General features: G+C 38.1%; 1 protein-coding gene across 5 annotated transcripts in view; it reads left to right on the forward strand.

Annotated features, from left to right (window-relative positions):
• ARHGAP18 (Rho GTPase activating protein 18) overlaps positions 1–22193 on the forward strand; it is a 95393-nt gene that overhangs the window by 62077 nt on the left and 11123 nt on the right. For all 5 annotated transcript variants that reach the window (XM_040060134.1, XM_040060133.1, XM_040060136.1 and 2 more), the window contains exons 4-12: positions 140–212; positions 6058–6227; positions 8419–8584; positions 11288–11379; positions 13600–13677; positions 16450–16609; positions 19247–19329; positions 20594–20800; positions 21579–21725. In XM_040060134.1, the coding sequence (XP_039916068.1) occupies positions 140–212; positions 6058–6227; positions 8419–8584; positions 11288–11379; positions 13600–13677; positions 16450–16609; positions 19247–19329; positions 20594–20800; positions 21579–21725 (1176 nt within the window). The remainder of the gene's footprint in view (positions 1–139; positions 213–6057; positions 6228–8418; positions 8585–11287; positions 11380–13599; positions 13678–16449; positions 16610–19246; positions 19330–20593; positions 20801–21578; positions 21726–22193) is intronic.

The raw sequence follows: 22193 nt of genomic DNA on the forward strand, positions 1-22193 counted from the left end.
TTCTGCTGAAACACAGATGTGCTTTTGCATACCCCTGAATTGCGGGAGTGTGTGTTTTAATCCTGCACAGAGGCAAAGGAGTTTCTGCAACCATACACTAGGTTTTTATAGGAATGCATATTTATTGTTCCTTTCTTAGGTATGTGATGGAAGTGAACCTTCAGCTGTGAGAACAAGTGAAAACAAAAATGAAACACACGATGGAACAAAAGGTAACGTCAAAATGCTCTCTATTTTATTTGTTTGTCTTTTGGTATGTAGGTATTCAACTACACAGGGTAGTACATGGTTCCATATTTTAAGTAGCTTTTCAGCAAAATAAAATGAAATTATAATGAGAAACCTGTTCTGGACTACATTGTTGGTGTGTAAGATTTTAAGTGTGCCTGTAGGTTGCGTCCTTCGAGCCGCTTGAGAAACCCTGTTTATTATCAGGGATCAATTTATAATCAGGCTATCTGGGAGAAGTCTTCTCTCATAGCTTATGTTGCGGTTGTTTCTGATCCTTAATTTATTGCTTCTGGTCTGTCTCTGCTGTACAGTACAGGAAATGAAGGTCTATGCATAAACTCATCAGTGCATACAAAAGAATAAAACCTAATGGACTATAATGAAAAAAATGAGAACTGGCTGGACTCAAGCATCAAAAAAACCTGTGAGAACTGGCTATATACCTGTAGCTCAAATTAGATGAAAAACAGTGGTGAAATTAAAAAAGGTTGTTTACCTCTTCAAGGAAAATGGAAATGAAATAGCATTCTATGTGCTTAGGTTGTCTTCAGTGGCATGTGATCACAGAAGAGAGGTGCAGTACCCATGGAAGACCCTTTCCTCTCACTGTCAGGATAGTACATCACAGAAGTCCTTAGCTGACTCCATGGTTTATATTTTGAGAGTATGAATTCTGATGAAAGACTTTGACAGAGCTTTCTGCTGTTCTGGTCCAATATTCCTGCATCATGTTAGGTTTCTTGAAAGTCAGGGTTGCACTGTGTCTGGTATACCACCCTACCCACCCCTGTAGAGATCAGGTTATTTATTGGCAGCTATTTAAGTTTTAAGATGCTTCACTGTTACTCTGCTTTGTTTATATGTCGGGGGTTTTGCTTCTTCTGGAGGACTGGATAGCACATAGATGTTGCACTGAACCCTATACCCACATTAAGCAGGCAGATCAAGTTACTTATTGCAAGTTAGTTAGCTGTAATTAATCCACCAAATAAAGTTCTGCTTCAGTTCTAGAATACTGACCAGTAGCATTTGGAAAAATTGTTACTTTAGAAGTAGACTTGGAAGATAGCTATGGACAATACAGAATGTGCATGGCACTTGAAGTGGGAGACATGAATATAAACCAGCCCTGAATAACACTGCATCTGTTTGTTTCCAGAAGCATGTATTTCCCTCCTGCCCTCTCAGCAAACCTCACTCCAATAAGAACAGTAAAAAATTGGGAGGACTGCCAGACTGCTGGTTCAGCACAAGGGAAGGAAGAGATGCCTGGTGCTTGTGTCAATAAACTTCACTGTGGGATTCAGAGCTGGAAAATTACCAAGCAATTATTACAGAGTTTTTATCACATCTGGTTCTTTTTTTCCCCGTGGCCCTGATGAACCCTTCAGAAATGGGATGTTCTGAAAGGCAAATCCCATATGCTAGCTCTCCTCAGCACAGATTGTGATGTGGATGGCAAATGCAGCCTGCTTACATCCTGATACGCTCCTGCTGTAGTCAACATGCTACAGTGGGCTCTGCTCCCAAGAATGGAGCAGGAAGGAAAAATCAGTTCAATCTGCATTCAAGCCGTAGAAGTTTGGTGGTGTTAAAAGCATGCACCTGGTTCCGTGCTTGATCTTTCCTCCAGAATGATGAGCAAATAAGTGTTATACAAACAGTGAATGAATTTAAGGCAAAAAGTTAACAGTGCCTGATATTTCAGAGGTACTAAATATTTATGAAATCCAAATCCAAGGGCATTATTTTAAAATGGAAACCTTCTTTGACGCAGAAGTAATCCCAGTTTTACCTGAAAAAATACGAACATCATCTCAGACATTATTAAAAAAAAGCCTAAATTGAGGCATCTTAAAATTGTTATGGTTAAAAATTCTTCTTGGCCATACTCCAAAGGTGATGACTGTTCCTAATGGGATATTTGAATGCTGCATTCCTAAGTGCTTCTGCCAGACTGAAGTTGTTAGTGGTTTGCCCTTAGAGCACACCTGGGCTATGTGAGCCCATTCTCATTTCTTTCCAGTCCAACACACCTTGTTTCTTGACTAAATAATACATGCAAACTCACAGAATAATTAGTGCCTTTGTTTCATGTAGATATGGAGTATACAGAAAACAAAAAATTCAGAATCATGTATTAAGCTCTCAAAAGGCATTATCATTTTAACAATCCATAACTCTCACTAAAGGCCTGCAAAGCTAATATTTTGTTCAATAGATACAAAAGAAAATAAGTAATTTCCTTTGGAATCATGTGAAAAGGTGTAAATAACTGTGTTGGTTGAGACCTCTCAAGAAATAAAAAGGAAATAATAAAACATATGAATTGCTAAATACTTACTAGCTTGACTAGGGGAGTAGCAAAGTCAGTTTACTGTGACTGCAGTTGTTTCTCTGAATTTAGGATTAGCACAGGGGAGGAATAATAGAACCTCTGCAGCATCAAGGCATAACAAGCTAGAGAATGGATGAACAAATTGTGGGTACCCTGTGTAATACAAGGGTAAAGTACAGTAATGTTTGCTTCTTGGTAGGGAAAAAAATCTGAAATCTGGTGGTTTTTAATTAAAGAGTTTGGTTTTGATCTTCATTTTACACGATAAATGAGGATCCTACAGCCAAGGCAATGCTGTCAGTGAAATGGTTACAAGTTTTTTTATTTTCAAAAATGAAGTAGCATTTTTGAGAAATACTGTGTCAGTCAAAGAAAAAATCATTCTACCTTTCCAATCATAAATTAAGATCTGTCAGCTTAGCTCCATTGGTGTATACTCACGATTCTCCAGCAAAACTGGGATATAGCAAAGTTGACACTTGCAGTGTTCCTTGTTTTATTCCTGAAGAATTCCCATCATTTTATGTAATCTTTAAATAGCTCTGTGAACTAAGGAAAGTGTACAGAACTCATGTAAAATATGGTTTCCACATCCTCATAGACAATATTTAAATTTTTCTTTATCACACTTGTAGTTTCTCTCATTAAATATTACATGTGGTTGGCAGGTTGGCAGAGCACCAAGGCTACTTCCTCTTACAGCTGCTGCCTCGTTCAGGAATGTACAACAACGGGGGCAAGGTTTATAGCCAAGAAGAGAGTCCCCACTACAGCAGCACTTCCAGATCTTTAAAATGTGCCGAGCATTACTGAGGCATCTGCTTTACATGACACCTTTGTATGACCAGAGGACTGAAATAGGAGCTACTGCTTTTTTGTTTGTTAACATCAGATCCCTCCTAGGCTGGTAGGAAGTGTGTAGATCAGGTATAGAGCACATTAGCATGACAAAAGTTTTGGGGGGATGGGAGGCTGCTTTCATTCAGTTTGGATGCATTAGACAGTTTACATGATCTATACAGATATACATGCGGGGATGCCAAGGATCAGTCAGGGATGAATTTGACCTTGGATATGTTTGCTTACTGAGGACTTGGATATCTCTTTACCAAAATAAGCAGCTCTAGTTTCAAGATCAACTTAATCTTTAACCTATGCCCTAGGAGTTTTGGGGCCTGTGGAAAGTGAGCAGAAGCCACTCTGGAAAAAACAACTGATGAGTAACACACACGTCTGGCAGAATATGAAAATGTCCTATTCTACCTCTCACAGTATTGCTTGGTTATAAGTAGAGTCAAAGTTTTAACTCAAATCCACCTTCTCTCCCTGAAAGTGTCTCAGCTTAGGTAACTACTTTGACGTGGGAGTGGTTGTGTAAAGCACTGTGCCTTACCAGGACGTGGCTGTGATGGCTTCAGCCATTTGCCTGTCAGGTCTCTGAGTCTGGCCCTGGCTGACTGAGGTTATATTCAGGACTTGCTTTAAATGATGTCAGAGAATAGTTTGATGTTTTTCAATAAGATGCAGATACAATTTAGAAAAATTGTCGAGTTGCTGTAATTTTTTTTAAAACTTCCTGCTTCATATGTTGTTTCAATTGTGTGCTTGCAGCTCAGTTCTTTTACAGGCTACTGATACCATCAGTGTAGAGCAGCACTTCCCTGACTCATCTTAATCAGCCTATCTGCAGGCTTTCCCCTGCTTCAGAGTCACCTTTTGCTGTACCCATAACTGTTTTCTGGGAACTTGTTTCTGTCTTGGCTTAGGGTAGTTACTCTAGGCCATACAAAAATTACCCACAGCAGTGTAAAAATTTAATTTATTATGTTACACAACATTCTTACACCAAAATATATGCATTGCTCTTGGTTCTCCTTCCGAACTCATGCCTGTTTCCATCCAATTTTCCTACTCTTGTGGTGTATTAGCTTTGAACAGGCTGCAGTCTCATGTAAGTAGGAGCCAGTGGCAAAATCATGGTCCCAGGACTAGGGAAGTGATTCTTCCTCTGTACTCAGCACTGGAGAGGCTACACGTCAAGTTCTGTGTCCAGTTCTTAACCCCTCAATTCAGGAAGAACGTTGAGGAGCTGGAGCATGTCCAGAGAAGGGCAGTGAAGTTGTTGAAGGGTCTGGATCACAAGTCTTATGAGGAGAGGCAGAGGGAGCTGGGGTATTTAGCCTGGAGAAAAGGAGGCTGGGAGGGAATCTTATCTCTCTCTACAACAGCCTGACTGGAGGCTGTAGCCAGGTGAGGGTTGGTCTTTTCTCCCAGGCAAGAAGAGGATGAGAGGACACAGCCTCGAGCTGTGCCGGGAGAGGTTTAGGTTAGACATTAGGGAGAAGTTCTTCACAGAAAGGCTGATTAGGTATTGGAGTGGACTGCCCAGGGAGGTTGTGGAGTCCCTGTAGGTGTTTAAGGAAAGACTGGATATGCCACTTAGTGCCATGATACAGTTAACATAGTGGTGTTTGGTCATAGGTTGGACTCTGTGATCTCAAAGGTTTTTTCTAACCTTATTTATTGTGTGACTTTACTCTTTTGTACTACCTGGAAACCTTCTATGATTTTGTGATTCTGTAATGTCTTGTAAAAGTAACCTATTCCTTGATGTATCCTTTTGGATAGATACCATGAGAAGGATGTGGAGAGACTGAAAGCTTTCTTAGACTTCTGTGCTTTGAATAAAATAGTGTTTTTTACTGTATAATTTTCTTTTTGCTTCTTTCACAATATATTTTAACTTCAAACCAAAAACAGTGGTTGATTTACTGTGAAATTGGGAAACTTCTTTTTCTAAAAGCGGAACTACTTCTCCCTTTTTTGATTCTTTATTCCTTTAACAAAAAAAAATGTTCTAAAATTGTCCAGTGTTTGATTCCTTTAAGGAACAAAGAAAGAGAAGTAAGCACATTGTGTATTTTGTCCTTCCTTGTATCATGGAAATGTGCCCAAGCTGTTTTGAGGGATCAGACTGAGGTGAGAACAGGAATGTTGGAACAAATATAATGATCTGTGTACTCCCTGTTATTCCCAGATGTTAATGCTGTGGATCATAGAGGACACATTCTCTTTTTGAAATTTTCACAGCAGAAAAATTTGCTGATTTGTTTGCAGGATGTTACAGTCTTTGAGGCTGGAAAGTTTTTGATGGCAAGAGGCTTCTAATGCCAAAGCTCTTTGGCTTTGCAAGATTTTGGGAGTCTCATTTGTTTGAGGTGGATTGCTCTATCTTTTCATAATAGATAAGTAGGAGAGAAAACCCCATGCCTTGGCAAAATTACTGAAGAAATGAAGAAAACCTACAAAAGATGAACCCTTGTCAATAGCTAAATTTTCAACTGACATAATAGATACAGGAACAGTGACTTTGCAGTCAGAAAGTCCATTGCTTGCACAGCATTAATTTCTACTTGGTTTAAAACTTACTCTTGGTCACCAAATACTGCTGTTGATTTTTTAGCTTTTCTTTTTAATGGCGTTTTCAGGTGCAAAGTTCAGTCTTGGAACAGATGAGCAGAAGAGCCTGCTTGAGGACATGCCATCTTCAGACACTGACATCAATTTGGAGATATCATTTGCAGAACAGGCAGCTAATCTCAAAGACAGCTCAGCAGGCAAAATGTACAAAGGTGGAGGAGGTGACACTCTTCTCCCGGTAGGTGTTTCTGATTGATTGATTGATTTTAGCTAGAGGTGCTGTTTGGGTGATATTTATATGAGACTGAGTGAATTAGATTTAGAAAAACTTTGTCAGCTTTAATTTTGTAGAGATAGAGGTTCTTAAGGTAACTAATATTTGGGAATAGTATGCTCAGTAACATGAAAATAACTACAGTGATGCCTATTTTTGTACTTGTGTGTCTGGAAGAATGCACTCCATATGTAAGCAAAAATGAACTTCTAATAGTAAGCTGGAATAGTGGTTTTGTGGTAGTTGTACCACTCTATTCTTGCTTCATTTGTTTACAGCCCATTTTTCTGTTATCTGAAGTGAGATGCTTAACCTCTAATAAAAAGCTCTGTTGTAATAAAAAAAAGGATTGGTGGATGGCTGTAGAAACCTTATGCAATTGTCTGATGCAGGTAGGTGAGGGATGAGAATGAAGAACAGAATTGTCTATAGAAATTAGAAGTCTGAAGTCAAATGGCAGGAAGTTAAAGATTATTTTGAACTCAGTTTTTCTTTCCAACTCTTAATAAAAAAAGGCTCTTTCTGAATGAATCCATATAAAATCAAAAGAAAATCTTCCAAGGGGTTGTTGGAAGATTGTTGATCCTCAGAAATCTCTCTGAGGATCTCTTTCTGCCTAACAGTTCACAAACATACAGTTACATATAACCTGTAAACTAATGTCTGGTGTGAAAATTATCTTGGGTTTTTCTTTGTTTTTATGGGTTTTTTTTCCTAACACCGTATGCAAATATGCATAAGTTACCACAGTTTCTGAAATAATGTTTCCCAGTTCTTCAAACACTTAATTTAGATAAGGACATGTGCAGTTCTTCAAGTAGTAATTACCCCATGTATCCTAGTTTAAACATTATAAACCAGACGCTAATGGATATTTAGAGATGGATTCTAAAGTGTTTGAGTCATGTTTCTCTAATGCAGCCTATAATGAGATAAAAGCCATGCTCTAACATAAGTTATATGCATATATATATATATGAGCTCTACTTTTGGCCAGGCTCGTGAAGGATTGCGCAAAGACATGGCTATGGGATTTCTTCTTCAGTTACAAAAAAAGCTGCAAAATTATAGGAAAAGGAAGGGAGTTACCTATTTAAATCTACAATATATTGGTTGCACCTTCATCATCTGCAGCTATTTTTAAACAGGCATGTTTGTGCAAGTCAATGAAAGCTCAAGGTGGGGAGCTGGCTACGTGTCTACCCTTTGTAAATTATGTTTATATTTTGGTATGTGCCCTTGTAGTCATGTACCATAACGAGCGATTCATCTCTGCTATTGCTGAGTTTGTACCGGGTAAGAAAATAATTCATGAGTATATGTCTTTCCAAGTGGAAGAAAGTCTTGTCAAGCTTCCTGCTCTGAGTCATGCATACATAGAATCCTGCCAGTGAGAGATGGGGTTAGAAAGTTCAATGAGTTGGGAAGTCCCTCACCCTTGCAACTAAATTCCTTATGTTGATCTCTGACTGAAGCCTCTGAGTATCTAGTGCAATAGGAAGGAGCCACGTTAAGTATCTCACTTCCCTAAGAAGAGAACTCCTTTATTATTATTTATATGGCAGCCAGATATTTTATTTTGTGTGCACAAGTGTAGAAGGATTTCTATCCCAGTTGTATGTGCACAGGATTGTTCATGGACAGCCATTTCCACCACTATAAACTGGACAAGGATGCAGAAGGTGGAGGGGGAGTATGTGGTTGCAAGCAGGACAAATCCAGACTCTTCTTGGAGGCGTCAAGTAAAAGGACAATAGTTCCTGGACACGAGTGACTAATGGTGAAATTTTGTTTTGCATAGTAAAGAAAGTTTCCATGAGAGCATTCCACACTGCAACAGGTTCCCATGGGGGTTACTGGGAATTTTCAAAATTCATTTGAATAGCAACAACAAGCAATCCAATCAGACTTTGAATTTAGCCTTGCTTTGAGCAGCAATTGCATTAGATGACCTCCAGAAGTCACTGGGAACCTAAATCTTTTTATCATTTTAAGATCATCTGCTTTTTAACCTATTTGTGGGATTCTCCTTTGATTTAGTCAGTAACAGGAGGCTTCATGATGAAAGGTTGTATCCTGAAGGAAGCACAGCCTTTGGGCTAAGTAATTTGTCATGACTTGGATTATTTACCCTGCTGCAAATCTCTGCTTTTAGAATTTCAGACTGCCGAAGGACAAAACAGGTACCACAAAGATTGGTGACCTAGCCCCTCAGGACATGAAGAAAGTCTATTCTTTAGCACTGATTGAATTAACTGCGCTCTATGACATACTTGGGACAGAATTCAAACAGCAAAAAGCTGTAAAAATAAAAACCAAAGGTAAGTTGGTGTTTTGTATTCTGCACCAATTGCATCTGTTTAATCCAACAAAACAAGTGCACCCATTTCTTTATGTTCTTCCTGCAGAAAATTTATATATAATATAAGAGCAGTAACATAGGTCCCTGAGCAACATTTAGTTTTACACCTTAACTCAAGGCAAGCTTTAAATAAGTTCACTGACATAATGTCTCCAGCTCTTTGTCTAAAATTAAACCTCAAGTCAGTCACTGAGCAGATAATCTAAGGAGTGAAGGGTAAAAATCTTAGTAGCATGCTGTGCAGCAAGAATTGCTTCACAGAAGTTTGTATGTGCTGATTTATGCCTAAAGAGCATAAGCATGTGCTCTCTGTGGTATTCTTTTCCTGATTTCCTGAAGGCAGGTAATGGTCTACTTGCAAAATTGGACTCAGTGATCTCAAAGGCCTTTTTCAGCCTTTATAGTTCTGTCATTCAGGTGGCTCTACCTGACTTTTGTGCTTTTGTTGCCATTGGTGGGAGATACTGGAAGCCTTTGTCACCTGTTTCCTATTCTGTCTGGCATAAACATTCCTGTGTCATATAGGCCATCCAGTATTTACTTAGGCTATAATGCAGTTGTTACGCTGAAAGTCATATCATATAAAGTGGAAGATTTAAATTGTTGCAGAGGAGGCAGAGACAGCTCCAACGTGTCATTTTCCTCTGCAAGCCACCAGAGCATATGTGTTATCACAGTGCTTGTCTTGGGAGCATGGAAAGCATGGAAACCAGTTTCTTGATGCTAGAGGTTTTCAGTGCTTTGTTTGGTTTTAGTATTTTTGGCTTCTGCTAAATGCTTTACAAGAATTTGAGATGTGTTACCAGTTAATCACAAGCTTGCTTTGGCCAAAACTCTGTTGTCAAGGTTCAGTGAATGTGACAGTGCAATAGCTCGCTTTAAATAATTGAAAGCAACAGAGAGCATAGAGAGATACACAGCAAGATACAATAGATTCTTCCAAATATGTTCTTCACTTTACAGTAGTAGTAAACAGCTTTTTTTAATGCAAAAGGCATACACAGAAACATCAACAAGACCTTGAATGCATTTTTGTCTTGCAGAAGTACTTGTTCCGTCACTGATAAACAGAGACAAAGCGCTTTCTTCTCTTGTATTTTAGGTCTTAGTTATAACTGCTTCTTCTTGAAAAATTAATTGTTAATTGAATTTCACTCTCAGCATTATTATCTGAATGGCAGACATTCATAAAATGTTGAATTGATTAAAAACCTTTTTTAAAGGTAAAAAAAATGTGTATTCATGGCAATGTGTAGGAAATGGACAATGACACCACCTTGTCTGCCAAGCTAATGTGCTTTTGCAGTGTACTGCCTTCAGTGCCTTGTTGCTCTGTCAGACCCTTTCCTCTTCACCCCTTAAGTGTAGTTTGCCAATTGATTCATACAGTGGGTCTGTTTGCTTTGTCCTTTGTGCTTGAGTGTGTAAAGATGATGAAAACATGATTCTTCTGGGGAATGCTATGCTGTGCCCAGCGCTGCCTTTTTATTGACCTCCTGGAGTTGGTTTTTTCAACTACATTTCAATGGAAACTTTTATTATTGACAAGAACTTCAAGATAATAAAGCTATGGGGTATGGAGATTGCCTGTACGTATGAGTTCCTCATATTTTATGGATAGACGTTTTATGCTGACAGAGTTACAAGAACTTCTGGTTTGGCACTGAAATTGATCTTTCTTTGATATATATCATATTTTCTCAAGGGCTGACAGGTTTTTTTTTAGTGATTGCATCTGTTCTGTGTTCAATATCGGCATGGCACCATACCAAGCAGCAGTTTTTAACTACGTGTATTGTTATATGCTGCTCCAGAAAACTTGCACGTGCAGCAATTATCAGCACTTCTGACAGAGAAGTTCTGTGTCAGTAAACTTTGGGTTAGTCATTATTAGCATAGCTCTTTTTAAATGGTTATTCACTTCTATTCAACTGGGCAATAACATATGAAAGTCCAATTTACACGAAGACTAAGGTTAGTTCTTCATCAGGGCTAAATTAACTGTGACTGAATTCCTTTTCAAAAAAAATTTTGAATTGCCTTAGCCCTATTGTAAAAGTTATTTTCTAACCAAGAATTAACTGTACTTTTGCTTTTTTAAAAAACAAACCTTTAGTGAGTTGGTTATCTTGCTATTCTGCTGAGGGTGTATAATTCAAAAGCACAGGAGTTAAAGAGCTGTTATTTCCAAACCATCGTAGAGAGAAGTGTTCAGAGTAACTCTGGGTGATAATTGTATTTGTCTCATTTTAGTGATCAAGTTTTGGGTATTTTACTCATGCCTTTTCCATCTCAGCCAAAATAACTTGCATTGAGTGGTGAAGATCTGCATTGCAGGGTCATCACCACATCCGTTCTGCGAACCCGAACTATGTGATTTGCTTTCATTTATGCAGTTTGTTTTATTGTGCTGCAGAACATGTGGATGGCAATTTGAAGTTAAAACAGAAGACTCCTGTGGAAGAGATGATGAATCCTTTTAGCCAGAATGTTTTGTGTAATAACTTGGTTGGCAAAGACATTAAAACACTTTAAACAAAAGGTCAATAGCTCTGAACACATTGAATAGACTTACAGCTTCAGAAATGTGGGTTTATGCCACTATCACATGTACTGGAAAAGATGTGGATAATATCTCCATTTCTTTTGCTTTATTCTTCAGACTCTGGCTTGTTTGGTATCCCACTGTCACTTTTACTGGAACAGGATCAGAAGAGGGTCCCAGGAACCAAGATCCCACTGATTTTTCAGAAGGTAAACAGGCATGAGGAAGTCAACTTTTTACATACATACAAAATGACAAAAACATAACATTTTTTCCTGGATTGATTTGCTTTGTGTAGCAGTTTTCAGTATAATACTCTAATTCATCCAAGTTAGTGTAACTTTTATTTGGAACTTTACTTACTAATTCAGTAGATGTGGTATTTTGCGTTGTATCAGACACATTTTGAATTAAAGAAATAAACTCTCAAGGCAGGTGCTTTTCCAGAAGACTTGTTGCTTTACTACGAAGGGGTATGCTTTGGCCCATATTGTGTAATGGTAATGGGGGAGATAACTGGAAAGAAGATGGAGACGTCTCATTTCATGAGAAGAAAAGAAACCAGTGTGTGTGGACCTGTCCTAACATTGACAGAAACTCAGTGCTCTATTGTCACCATTTCAGTCTACTTGTTACTTTTTGGGAAACAGGAGTCTCAAAGTAGTCTTGCATCACAGTCTGAAAGCTACTGCTGTGTCATTCATGCCAGAAATTGATTCCTCAGGATCATAAAAACGCATTTCTGAAAAAGATGCTATCTATAAACTGAGAAATCAAATTGCAAAGAGTGATTGATCACTCCGCTATCCTAGCAACATTGGAAATTCTACATAAACATTAATATCTTATAGATGTGATGTGTTTGCAAGGTGCAGACGTCATTTGGAATACAATTCTACTTCAAATGAGAATATGAAAATAAAAAGTTTCCCATTTCTTCTGCTTGTTCTCTGCAGCACATGCTTTCCAAGAATGGGGAATTTATATAAAGTGTAAGAGAGAATTTTGTTCATTCTGCTTTTTAAATGTATCTTGTTTATCACTGAAATGAAACAAAGCAAGCTAATGGGAAAGCTACTTAATTAAAAATAAAAATATACCTAGTTTTTATTTCACTGAGGAATTAAATTAAAAATAATGACATAATTTAGTCAGGTTTTCCGACTAGAAATTCTGACAGTGATACCAGTTCATGTGTCGTCATCAGAAGTTTGTGCTGACAGTAATTCTAGTCTCTGTCCTGCTTATAAAGCCATGCAAAGTAGCCCCGATGAAGAGTGGATTTCCCACAGGCAGGAGGTTGGTGGTGGCCAGCAGCCGTCTCTTGCTGTGTGCCAAGGGGGCACTCGTGAGTGAGTGTGCATGAAGGAGTTGTGGCCACCAGTTGTGCCACCAGACCTTCCCTTCCCCAGAAGTGGTGGTGATGGCAGGTCACACACTGCCCACAGCGTCTTTGTGCCCAGTGGACGTGAGTGGCAGGCACTGATCCGGCGTCAGCCAGGTACAGGGTGACTTGGATGGGGCCACTTAGCACTTCCTTTTTAACCATGGAAAATGCACTTCTAGTGCGGTTTTCTAACATTATGGGGTTTTCTGTCCAGTCTTCTTTATGGCATTTACCTGTTAAATAATTGCAGTGGTAGGTAAACTCCCTTTAAACTGGAAAAAGCACAACTCTGTTGCATAATTTTTCTTACTCAAGCACTGGTGCAGGAAGGCATTTAACAAAGGCACTGCCCTAGTTAAACATTGTGGGAACTATTTGTGCTAAAACTGTGTCATCAGCTTTTAACGTTTACAGATTTGTTTTAATTACTTTTAAATCCATCCTTCAGTGAATATTTCTAGACATATTATTTAGAGAAAAAAATATTGTATGGGCTTTAAGTACTTTTATGAAATTTCTGCAAATTTATCTCTGTAAAGGGTTGTAGACTTTTTAGTCTGTTAGGAAAATGTCAGGATTTGCAAATCAGAGGCTTCTTCAAAGCCTAGAAGTTCTTAGTTCTCCTCTTGCAAAGTCCTGGAGTATTCACGAGAATGTTACCTTAATTATTTTGATTTGGAGGCATTTTAACAAGGGTAGTAATTGGGGTATAATTTTAAAGCCACAGTTATTTTTGAAAATAATTCTTCAGTCTTCAGAGGAGGTTTGAAGGAGGTAAAAAATAGTTTTCTTTTTTAATAAAATAAACTCTTCTTTAATAGTATTCATAAAAGAGGGTAAGAACCACATTAAAGTTTTCTTCTACAACAGCTGTAATCAATTTTCAAACTGTGTTTGAACCTCTACTTGTTATAAATCTGTGTGCACAAATGCATGTGCACAGAGAGAGATGCAAGCATCAAGGCTTCAGTATATCAGAACTGTCTGCCAGTAGTTTTTAATTGCCATTTTTGTTCACACCAATTTGATTTGTGTTTGACAGCTGATTGCCCAGATAGAAGAGACAACTCTGGAAACAGAGGGACTTCTTAGAATACCAGGAGTTGCGACAAGAGTAAAGGTAAAACATTGCACAGGTTTTTAATATCTCCCAAAATGCATGTGTGGTTGCTGAATTTATTTTGTCATATAAATATGTTTTAGCATCCCATTGTTACTAAAATCTTCAGAAACAGAAAGCAAAATCTCTTTACAAAGAAAGCTAAATTATATTAGCCAGAGAAATGGCGCTTTCACTCAGTGTAGTTTTGGGGAAAGTTTTGTAGTTTCAGAGTTCAAGTTTGAAGGAGAGTCAAAGCTACGTTTCAAATTCAGTTGTGCCAAAATCTCATTAATTCTTGGCATGAGCTTTCCAGCCTTTTGCTTTTTCCCTGAACCAGTTTAATCATCTGAACAGTTCATACACGGTCTTTCTACCCCAGGAGGAGGCTTTTCTTTGGCATTGTGAGCCTTTTTTAATAGCTAGACTTAACCTGTGTTACAGGGCAAGGCAGGCAGCATGCACTGAAGAACCTCTCACATTTATTTTTATGAACAGCAATGTAAGTGCTCGGCTCGCTGAGCGCAATCTTGTTAGGCACGTCTGTGCACACAGACACTTTGCAGGGTGAGTGCCAGTGACATGCAGACTCTTCCCCAGCATTTGCCTTGATGCAGGGAGCTAAATACACAGTGTGATTCATGCCAAGACTCAATGTGTTAGAAAGACGGTCTGAACTGGCCTTAAATTCTAAACAGAAAGGACCATTTAAGTGGATTCAGCTGTCCAAAGATGTCTGCCAGCCTCTGTTTTGTAGAACTTGGTCCAGCTGCTGGTTCATTTGAAACAACTAAAAGAAGGGAGTATTATGGAAATTGGATTTGTTTGTTTATCAGTAACTAAGATACTATTTTTTTTTTTTCCTGTTTTCCTCCATTTTTTATTTTCCACTTCACATCAGTTCTGTGAACTGGAGTGATTTCTTAGTAATTTTGTTTATTTGTTTGCTCTTTGATTTTATTAGCTTAATACAATTTCCCAGACAGTGGATCATTCACTATGAGGCTTTTATTTGGTTTTAACCTCTCTATTTGCAGGAACTAGTTCTTTAAATTAAGCGATAGTTTTGTTAGCAAATATATAAAGTTCTTCTACTTATTCTAATAGTTTTTTTTTTTTTTAAAGCAAGGACTTTATCATACTAAAAGACTGAAGTTTTCCCTTAATTATTTTAAACAGAAAAAATATATTTTCCTCATTCTACAGTTTTATAGAAAGACACAGAAAAATACTTTACTGTCCTATTCTATAGATTTTAGGGTTATTATTAAAAATGGATTGGATATACTCTATAGTCAAATACATTTACTTTAAAAGTGCATTGGAGCACTACGACACATAGTGGAAATTTCTGCCTTTGCCTCTCATATAAAATGATTATTTCTATATGTTTAATCCTGCATTTAGTGCAGTGATTTGGTCTGAATGTGGATGGAGAAGGTGATGAGTCTCAGAGGGAGAATTTTCATCTCTCTTTCTAAAGGTTGCTATTTTTGATGATTGGGAAATCATACCCACTTGACTTTAGACATCTGAATTATGACCGTTGCACATTTGAACCTCTAATACAGTCAGAGGAGACAGAATTCTGATTTCTCTGGAGGACAGCTGAGAATATCCAACTTTTATATCAAATTAAGTGTCCACATTTTCTTTTTAAATAGATCCATTTTCCATTTGGACAAAGTTAAATTTAATGAGAAGGTTATCTTAAAAATGTATCTAACATCCTCTGTTCAATGTGTCCTTCTTGTCCAGATAAATAATTATGGCCATATTTTTCCACAGCGCATATTTTACAAAACAAGCCAATGTCTCTGTCCTTCTTTTCTGTTCAGAATAAGTGAGCTAGAAGAGGGGAGAGACCTATGAGAGGTGCCTCAGTGCCCCTGGCTCTATATGGAGGTTAATTCTCACTCTGCCAGACTAGGAAATAAATGAAGTGGGTATGAGATCAGGACTGATAGTTAGCAGCAGACTAAGAAGCACTTTGCAGTTCGTTCCCATCTTTGCATCTGTGAATGTCCAGTAGTAGCACTGCCATGGCAGCGGGGCAGGGATATGGTAATGTCTGCTGCCAACAGTATCCCATCCTTTCCCAGCCCCAGAGTTGCGACCTTCCACTGAGACTTTCAGAGCTCTTTACTCTGCTGCATAACCTCATGATTTGTGGAACAGTCTGCTTCTACACAGGGCACGTTTGTCACCCATGCTAGGCAAAGCTGTGTGTGCCCAGCAATGTGGAATTCCCTGTAGATGGCAAGACATTCAGCTATTCAGTTACACAAATCATTCCCTGTGTTTTATAAAAGAGAACCAGCCTCACCTTAGTGTATATTTTGATAAGAGACTGTGTGTCAACACACATAATTGCCTTATTTGTTTATGAAAATGGCCGTGTATGCATTACAGCAACACCCTTGGGTAGCAGTTTCAGAATTGCTCTGTATATCAGAAAAGTCTTAATAATGGGGCAGAGGGGAAGTCATGACCCTTATGTGCTTGAGTATGATACCCATTTCTTATTGTATATTGATTCCATATGGCCCTGACTCAGGCCCATGGGATTTTTTTCCGTACGATTTGAATGCTGCCTATTAATTTGTGTTTGCTTGCAGTACTTCTGATCCCACGTTTATCTGTGTTGTAGCAAAAGACCAGCAGCAACTGGAGTTAAGTGGTATTTCAGATGTCCTTCCCTCCCTTTCAGAGCGTGGAAAGTATTGCTGTGTATAACATGCGACTTCCAGCAGCCAAATATTACTGGTACTTTCTGTATCCATTGCATTTCAGGGTCTTTGCCAAGAACTGGAAGCAAAATTTTATGAAGGGACTTTCAACTGGGAAAACGTAAAGCAACATGATGCAGCAAGTCTTTTAAAACTCTTCATCCGTGAACTGCCTCAGCCACTTCTCACTGTAGAATATCTCAAAGCTTTCCAAGATGTGCAGAGTGAGTAGTGTCCTTTCTATCTCTGCTGAAAGAATTGATACCTGTGCGGAGAAGTGCCTCTTTGCTGAGAAAGAAATTGAATAACAACAAATGAGTTCTCCTGAGAAAAGATGGGCATAATTTTGCTACTGTGCAAATAACATCTTTCACGTAACAGCTATTTTAATAGCTTATATATACAATGAAAGCACATTTTCAATTCCTAATGTTTCTGATAGTAGTTACGAGGTATACAAGGGTTATACAGAAAATGTGTATGACAGTATCAGTTTATAAATAGTGTTTGTTTCAAAGGAAAACCACAACAAAGATAAGCAGTTCTTCAGGAAATACAGCAAATGATAATTTATACTGTTTAGGGTCTTTATCCATTTAGAGGAAGAGAAGTTAGAGCAGAATAGTCAAAACTGCTGATCATCCATGGTCCCTTGAGATCAGCAAGTTCTTATGAAAATGTCCTCTCTGCCTGCTGGTCACTAAGACAGCAAAGATACTGGCTGTAACTGGAAGAGAGTGGCATGGTGTTAATGAATCCAAAGTGAGAACCCACACACATTAACTCCTCAGTCAACATGGGACTGCAAGTTCTATTTCCCTTGTCTGCAGGCAGACCAATGGGTCATTTCTAGGAGGGGCTTTCATAGAAACACAGAATATTCTGGGTTGGAAGGAATCCACAAGTATTATCAAGTCCAACTTTCTGAATGGCACATATGGGGGTCAAACCATCAACCTTGGCATTATTAGCACAATGCTCCAACCAACTGAGCTAAACTCAGGATCAGAGAATTCACATAGACAGGCAGAATAATTGTCAGTCTAAATATTCTTAAAAAGGGCGAGCTGTGTCAGGTCTCCCAGGTCTGAGCTGCCTTTCAGTGCTGTCAGGTTGGTTGGAGTAGGGGGCTGGTGCTTTGGCCTGCTGCACAGTGTTGTTGATTTTGCAATACTGTGTCAAGTTAAAACTGGCCAGAACACTTTCAGATGGTGCTGGCAGCAAAGGGCTCTCCACAAGGTTGTTTCATTTACTGGACAGTGATTGGAGCCAGGAGGGTTCCTGCTTGTGCTTCTGAGATATCTGAAGGCTTATGTGGTTTTACTTACCCAGGAATACTCAGGTGCCGGGATTCAAACCACTTTCTATATTGAACTAAAAGATTTGCTTCAAAACAGACATAGCACTTCATAGACTCCCATTGTTTAAATAATTTGTCCTGTTGATTACACGCAATAAGATTAGGCGGTAGAGAAAAAGAACCATCTTTGTGACAGTAATCAGTGTTTTTCATGATACTGTGACTAAGTAGTGTGGTTAGCATTAAATATTTAAAGAACATAATTTGAACAATTTAATTTGCTAATAAAAGTAATGTAAGCAACTAAAATTCAGTTTTTACTTCAGTGAGCAGGCAGAAACTCTTAATTTAAATAATGAATTTTAATTGTTTTGCAATTGTATTTTGCTTACTTTTCTAGGATAAGATTGATTCTCATTGCTTTTTGAACATTGTGACGTATGGTGTTCTGAAACTGAATTTAAGCCTTACTTTTAATGTGTGTCTTTCTAAAGCAGATAGATACATTGCTCTCACTACTTGATGTTTTAAATGGCTATACAATTTGCCACTCATTTATTCGGGTCCTTAATTTTTAGTGTGGTAGAAAGTAGTCAGCAAGGTGGGGTTTTTTTCTTATTTCATCAATGAACTTTTCTTTTTGTTGGGTGGTGTGTCAGTTGATTTGGATGAAATATATTTGAAATAGCAATTCAGTTGAAATCCCAGGAGGATGCATGAGAGCAGCCCTGTTGAATTTTAAATTAGTGTGATAAAACTGCGTTGTGCAGGTACCTCCTTCTTCACTTGTTTTATGTATGGCCCGATTCATTAGGAATCTCCTGAGAAGACTTGCCAGAGCATGTCCTCTAAAGCATGACAGGAGGAAGTTTATCACAAGTGACAAGTGTGAGAGAGCTGGGGCTTTCTGCACTGCCAGAACGTAGGAGCTCTTATGAGAGGCAGAATAGTGTAGGGTTGCATTCACTGTGCAGCTTGGGTGAATGATGCACCACTGAGCAATTGGTAAAAGGCAGGAGCAGCGTTGCTTTTCTTTAATTATGGCTTGCCTCATTTGGTGCAGCACTCTCTGCTGTAGATATGTGTCAAGCTGCTCTGCTCTGGCTGGTTTGCCATGGCAGCTGCTGTTGGTTATGTTGCTCGGTTACACGTGGTATTCATTCTGTGTGGGTGACTTGGGAGATCGTGCAACTGTGAAGGCAACCAGAGAAGCTGTGAAAGCCGTGTTGCATATACCCTTTGGTATGTGGGGCACAGGCTCAGAAAGGGAAGAGCCGTTAGCTATTTCTTCTTGTAGCATTGCAAAATAAAGAAGGAATCACAAGGCATCTAGAAAACATTGCCAAAGGACTGCTGAGTCACACACTCCAACTGAGTCCTAAAAGAACATTTGGAAATGAGTATCGGAAAACCAGGATCTGCCAGTACTTTGTCATACTATGATAATTAGCCATGTGCATGCATTCAGCATTTTGCGAGAAGTTTCAACTTAAAAATCATGCTTTTTGAAGAGTATAAATAACAATTAAAAAATACTGAGGTCTGTGTGCTTTATTGGCAGATCTCCCAACGAGGAAACAGCAACTGCAAGCTTTGAATCTTTTGGTTATACTTCTACCTGAAGCAAACAGAGACACCCTGAAGGTTAGAATTGTTAATGCAATTTTCCTGGATAAATATTTTGTTTGTTTCTGTGAATCCACTGTAATGAATGCTGTTGTCTTTTTAACTTTTTTTTTTTCAGTTCAAAGTTAATACTGAAACTAGTGATTTTTTTATTCCCTCATATTTCACATAACTTTAGGAGAAAAAAACACAACAACTTAGGGCCCTAATTCCTCCCAAATGACTTTTAAGAATGTGACTTGACATTTTTCCAGGATTGCAATAGTAATCTCCCAGTGAGAAACCTTTTCTCTTAGAAGTTTTGCTCCTTTGCTCCCCCTTTTTTTTTTTTTTTTTTTGCATCAGTCATTATTTCCAGTACAAAAATAAACAGTGTTAGAATAAAATGAATTTGAGTTTCCTTTTATGAAGTGGGTTCAGCTCTTCATTTTTATTCCTCACTTTTCTCTGTGCTGTTTCTTCTACTCTCAGTAAACCAGAAATTTACACTTCCTGTTGTTACCTGTAGCATGTTCCATGGATTCTTCCAATTTGTGCTTGTGCTTTTGTAGCAAAGCTATTAATGTTTTTTTTTCAGGATATACTTACTGTTAAAGCTGTTACAATCAAGAATGAATGCAGGATTTGTGTAGGATGCAGAACCTCATCTATTACATGCAAAGAATCCTGCTTGGTCTTATTGTTCAAAGAAGGCTTTTTTTTTTTAGTTTGTTTATTGTGTGGAGGCAGTCAAGAAGGCTCCTGAGTTGAGCTACAAATATCTGGAACTGAATTAATTGAAAATTGCCAGTTTCTAACTGGCTATCTGTCATTCACAATGCAGTGCTTTACTCGTGAATTGCTTACCTTACAGAATTATCCGCTCCATGTTTTCATAACCATGACAGCTGGCACTCTTGTGTTCACTTTCAGTTTAACAAATGCCAACAGTAATGTCTTCACAAGCATCTGCAGGATGCTGCTTATGCACCTACATAACAAAGGTTTTGAAACAAATCTTCCTGTGCAGGGCCTCAAAGTCACACGAATGCTTTTGAAAACATTACTCTCGAAAACAAGAATGTTTTACTTCACTACTTGTAGGAAACAAAACTTGCCGTTCTGTGAGTAAATATATTTACGCTTCTATTATTGATTGCTCTTAATGTGGTATTATTAGAAATTAAGAGCTTTTTCAAAAAAATATTCAACATCATGTTTCACTCATATGTTTATTTTCAACTCTGCACGTGCTTCACTTTTCACATGCAGAATTGAGCTGAAAGTTCTGCTCTTATTTCAGGTACTGCTTGAATTCCTCCAAAGGGTAATTGATCACCGAGACAAAAATAAGATGACATTGAAGAATGTTGCGATGGTGATGGCCCCAAACCTTTTCACGTTTCATGGGTTTGGCTCAAAGACTATTGAACAGAGAGAGTTTGTTATGGCAGCTGGGACAGCAAATGTCATGCGCTTTATGATTCAGTACCAAAAACTTCTCTGGACAGTAAGTGTGTTTTTAAGAAGGGGCGGAGGATGATAAATTTGACAACAGGGTGTCTGAGTAGAGAAGTCATGTGAAGCTACATCCATGATTTAGAAAAGGATCAGACTGATCCAGCTGGATTCTTGCTCATAGGTAACTCTTACAGGAGCAAAACAAAAATATTACCTCTGATGTTAAGCTCTGGTGCCAGAGTTTTAATATTGTACATCCAACAGGTGAACTGAAAAATAAGCCCTTGGGGGATATGTATTAGTCTATCAGTATGCATTTCTGTGGGCAATTCTTTCTGGCTTAGAGATATTAGCAGGAAACACAGTGTTTGTGCTCGTTGCTCTTTTGGGCCAAACTTAATATTACATAAAACATATTTTGATGAAGCATGAGGTTGTGTCATGGTCTTAAGCAAAGCTCTAGCTTAGACAAACTGGACAAGTTGGAGGTGTGTTGTCCATCAGCAGCTTGAAACAATTTTGACCTTGCTGCATATGAGAAAAAGTAATTATCATGGTTTTACACACTAAGTGTCAAGTGAATGTTTTTGGCTGACAAAAGTAAAAACTCTGTGTGATTGCACCTCTCTTCCCCTGAGAAGTCACTGAATGGAATATTTTATCACAGATGGAGTGGTTTTAAAATTGTTTTCACAGTTTTATATTTGAATCTTTATTTACTACTGGAAAGAAACACTGTTTTTGAGTTCTATCTGGTAATCTGGCCATTTACAACATTTTGGTAAGAAAATTATGTAGTTATTCATACTTACTCTATATTTATCTAGATTCCAAAGTTTATTGTTAACCAAGTGAGAAAACAAAACACTGAACGCCAGAAGAAGGAGAAAAAAGACAAAGCTGTGAAGAAACTTCTGAAAAAGATGGCATATGACCGGGAAAAGCATGAGAAACAGGAGAAGACTCCTAATGACGTAAGGAAACATACTTCTGAAATGCTTTATTAATAGAATCATAGTTTTTAGTGAAAAAGTGGATATAGTCCAGGGGATATATACATTTTTTTATCGGAGGATTTCAATAGATAGCATGGTTAGTGTGGATTTCACATTTTGTGGGTTACTGTAATGACACATTTAGAGGATTGTACTGGTTTTTTGGGTTTTTTTCACACATTTTTCAGAATATTTCTGTTCTGAAAAATGATGTCCCACAGGTTGATTCAGTCTGGGCACCTGAAATAAACATATATTAGGTCTGTATCTGTAGAGAGAGTGAGTGCTGTGGCAAGATTCAGTATTACTGAACCTACATTTAGATATGTTGTTGCCCAGTGGAAGTCACAGCAGACCATATGTTTACTTGAAAACTAAATATCTAGATTTCCCTACTTGATATTTAAAAGTATTTGGAAACAAATCTGGCATTTAATTCTTCTTCCA

This window comes from Hirundo rustica, chromosome 3, assembly GCF_015227805.2.
Source record: "Hirundo rustica isolate bHirRus1 chromosome 3, bHirRus1.pri.v3, whole genome shotgun sequence".
Lineage (NCBI taxonomy): Eukaryota > Metazoa > Chordata > Aves > Passeriformes > Hirundinidae > Hirundo > Hirundo rustica.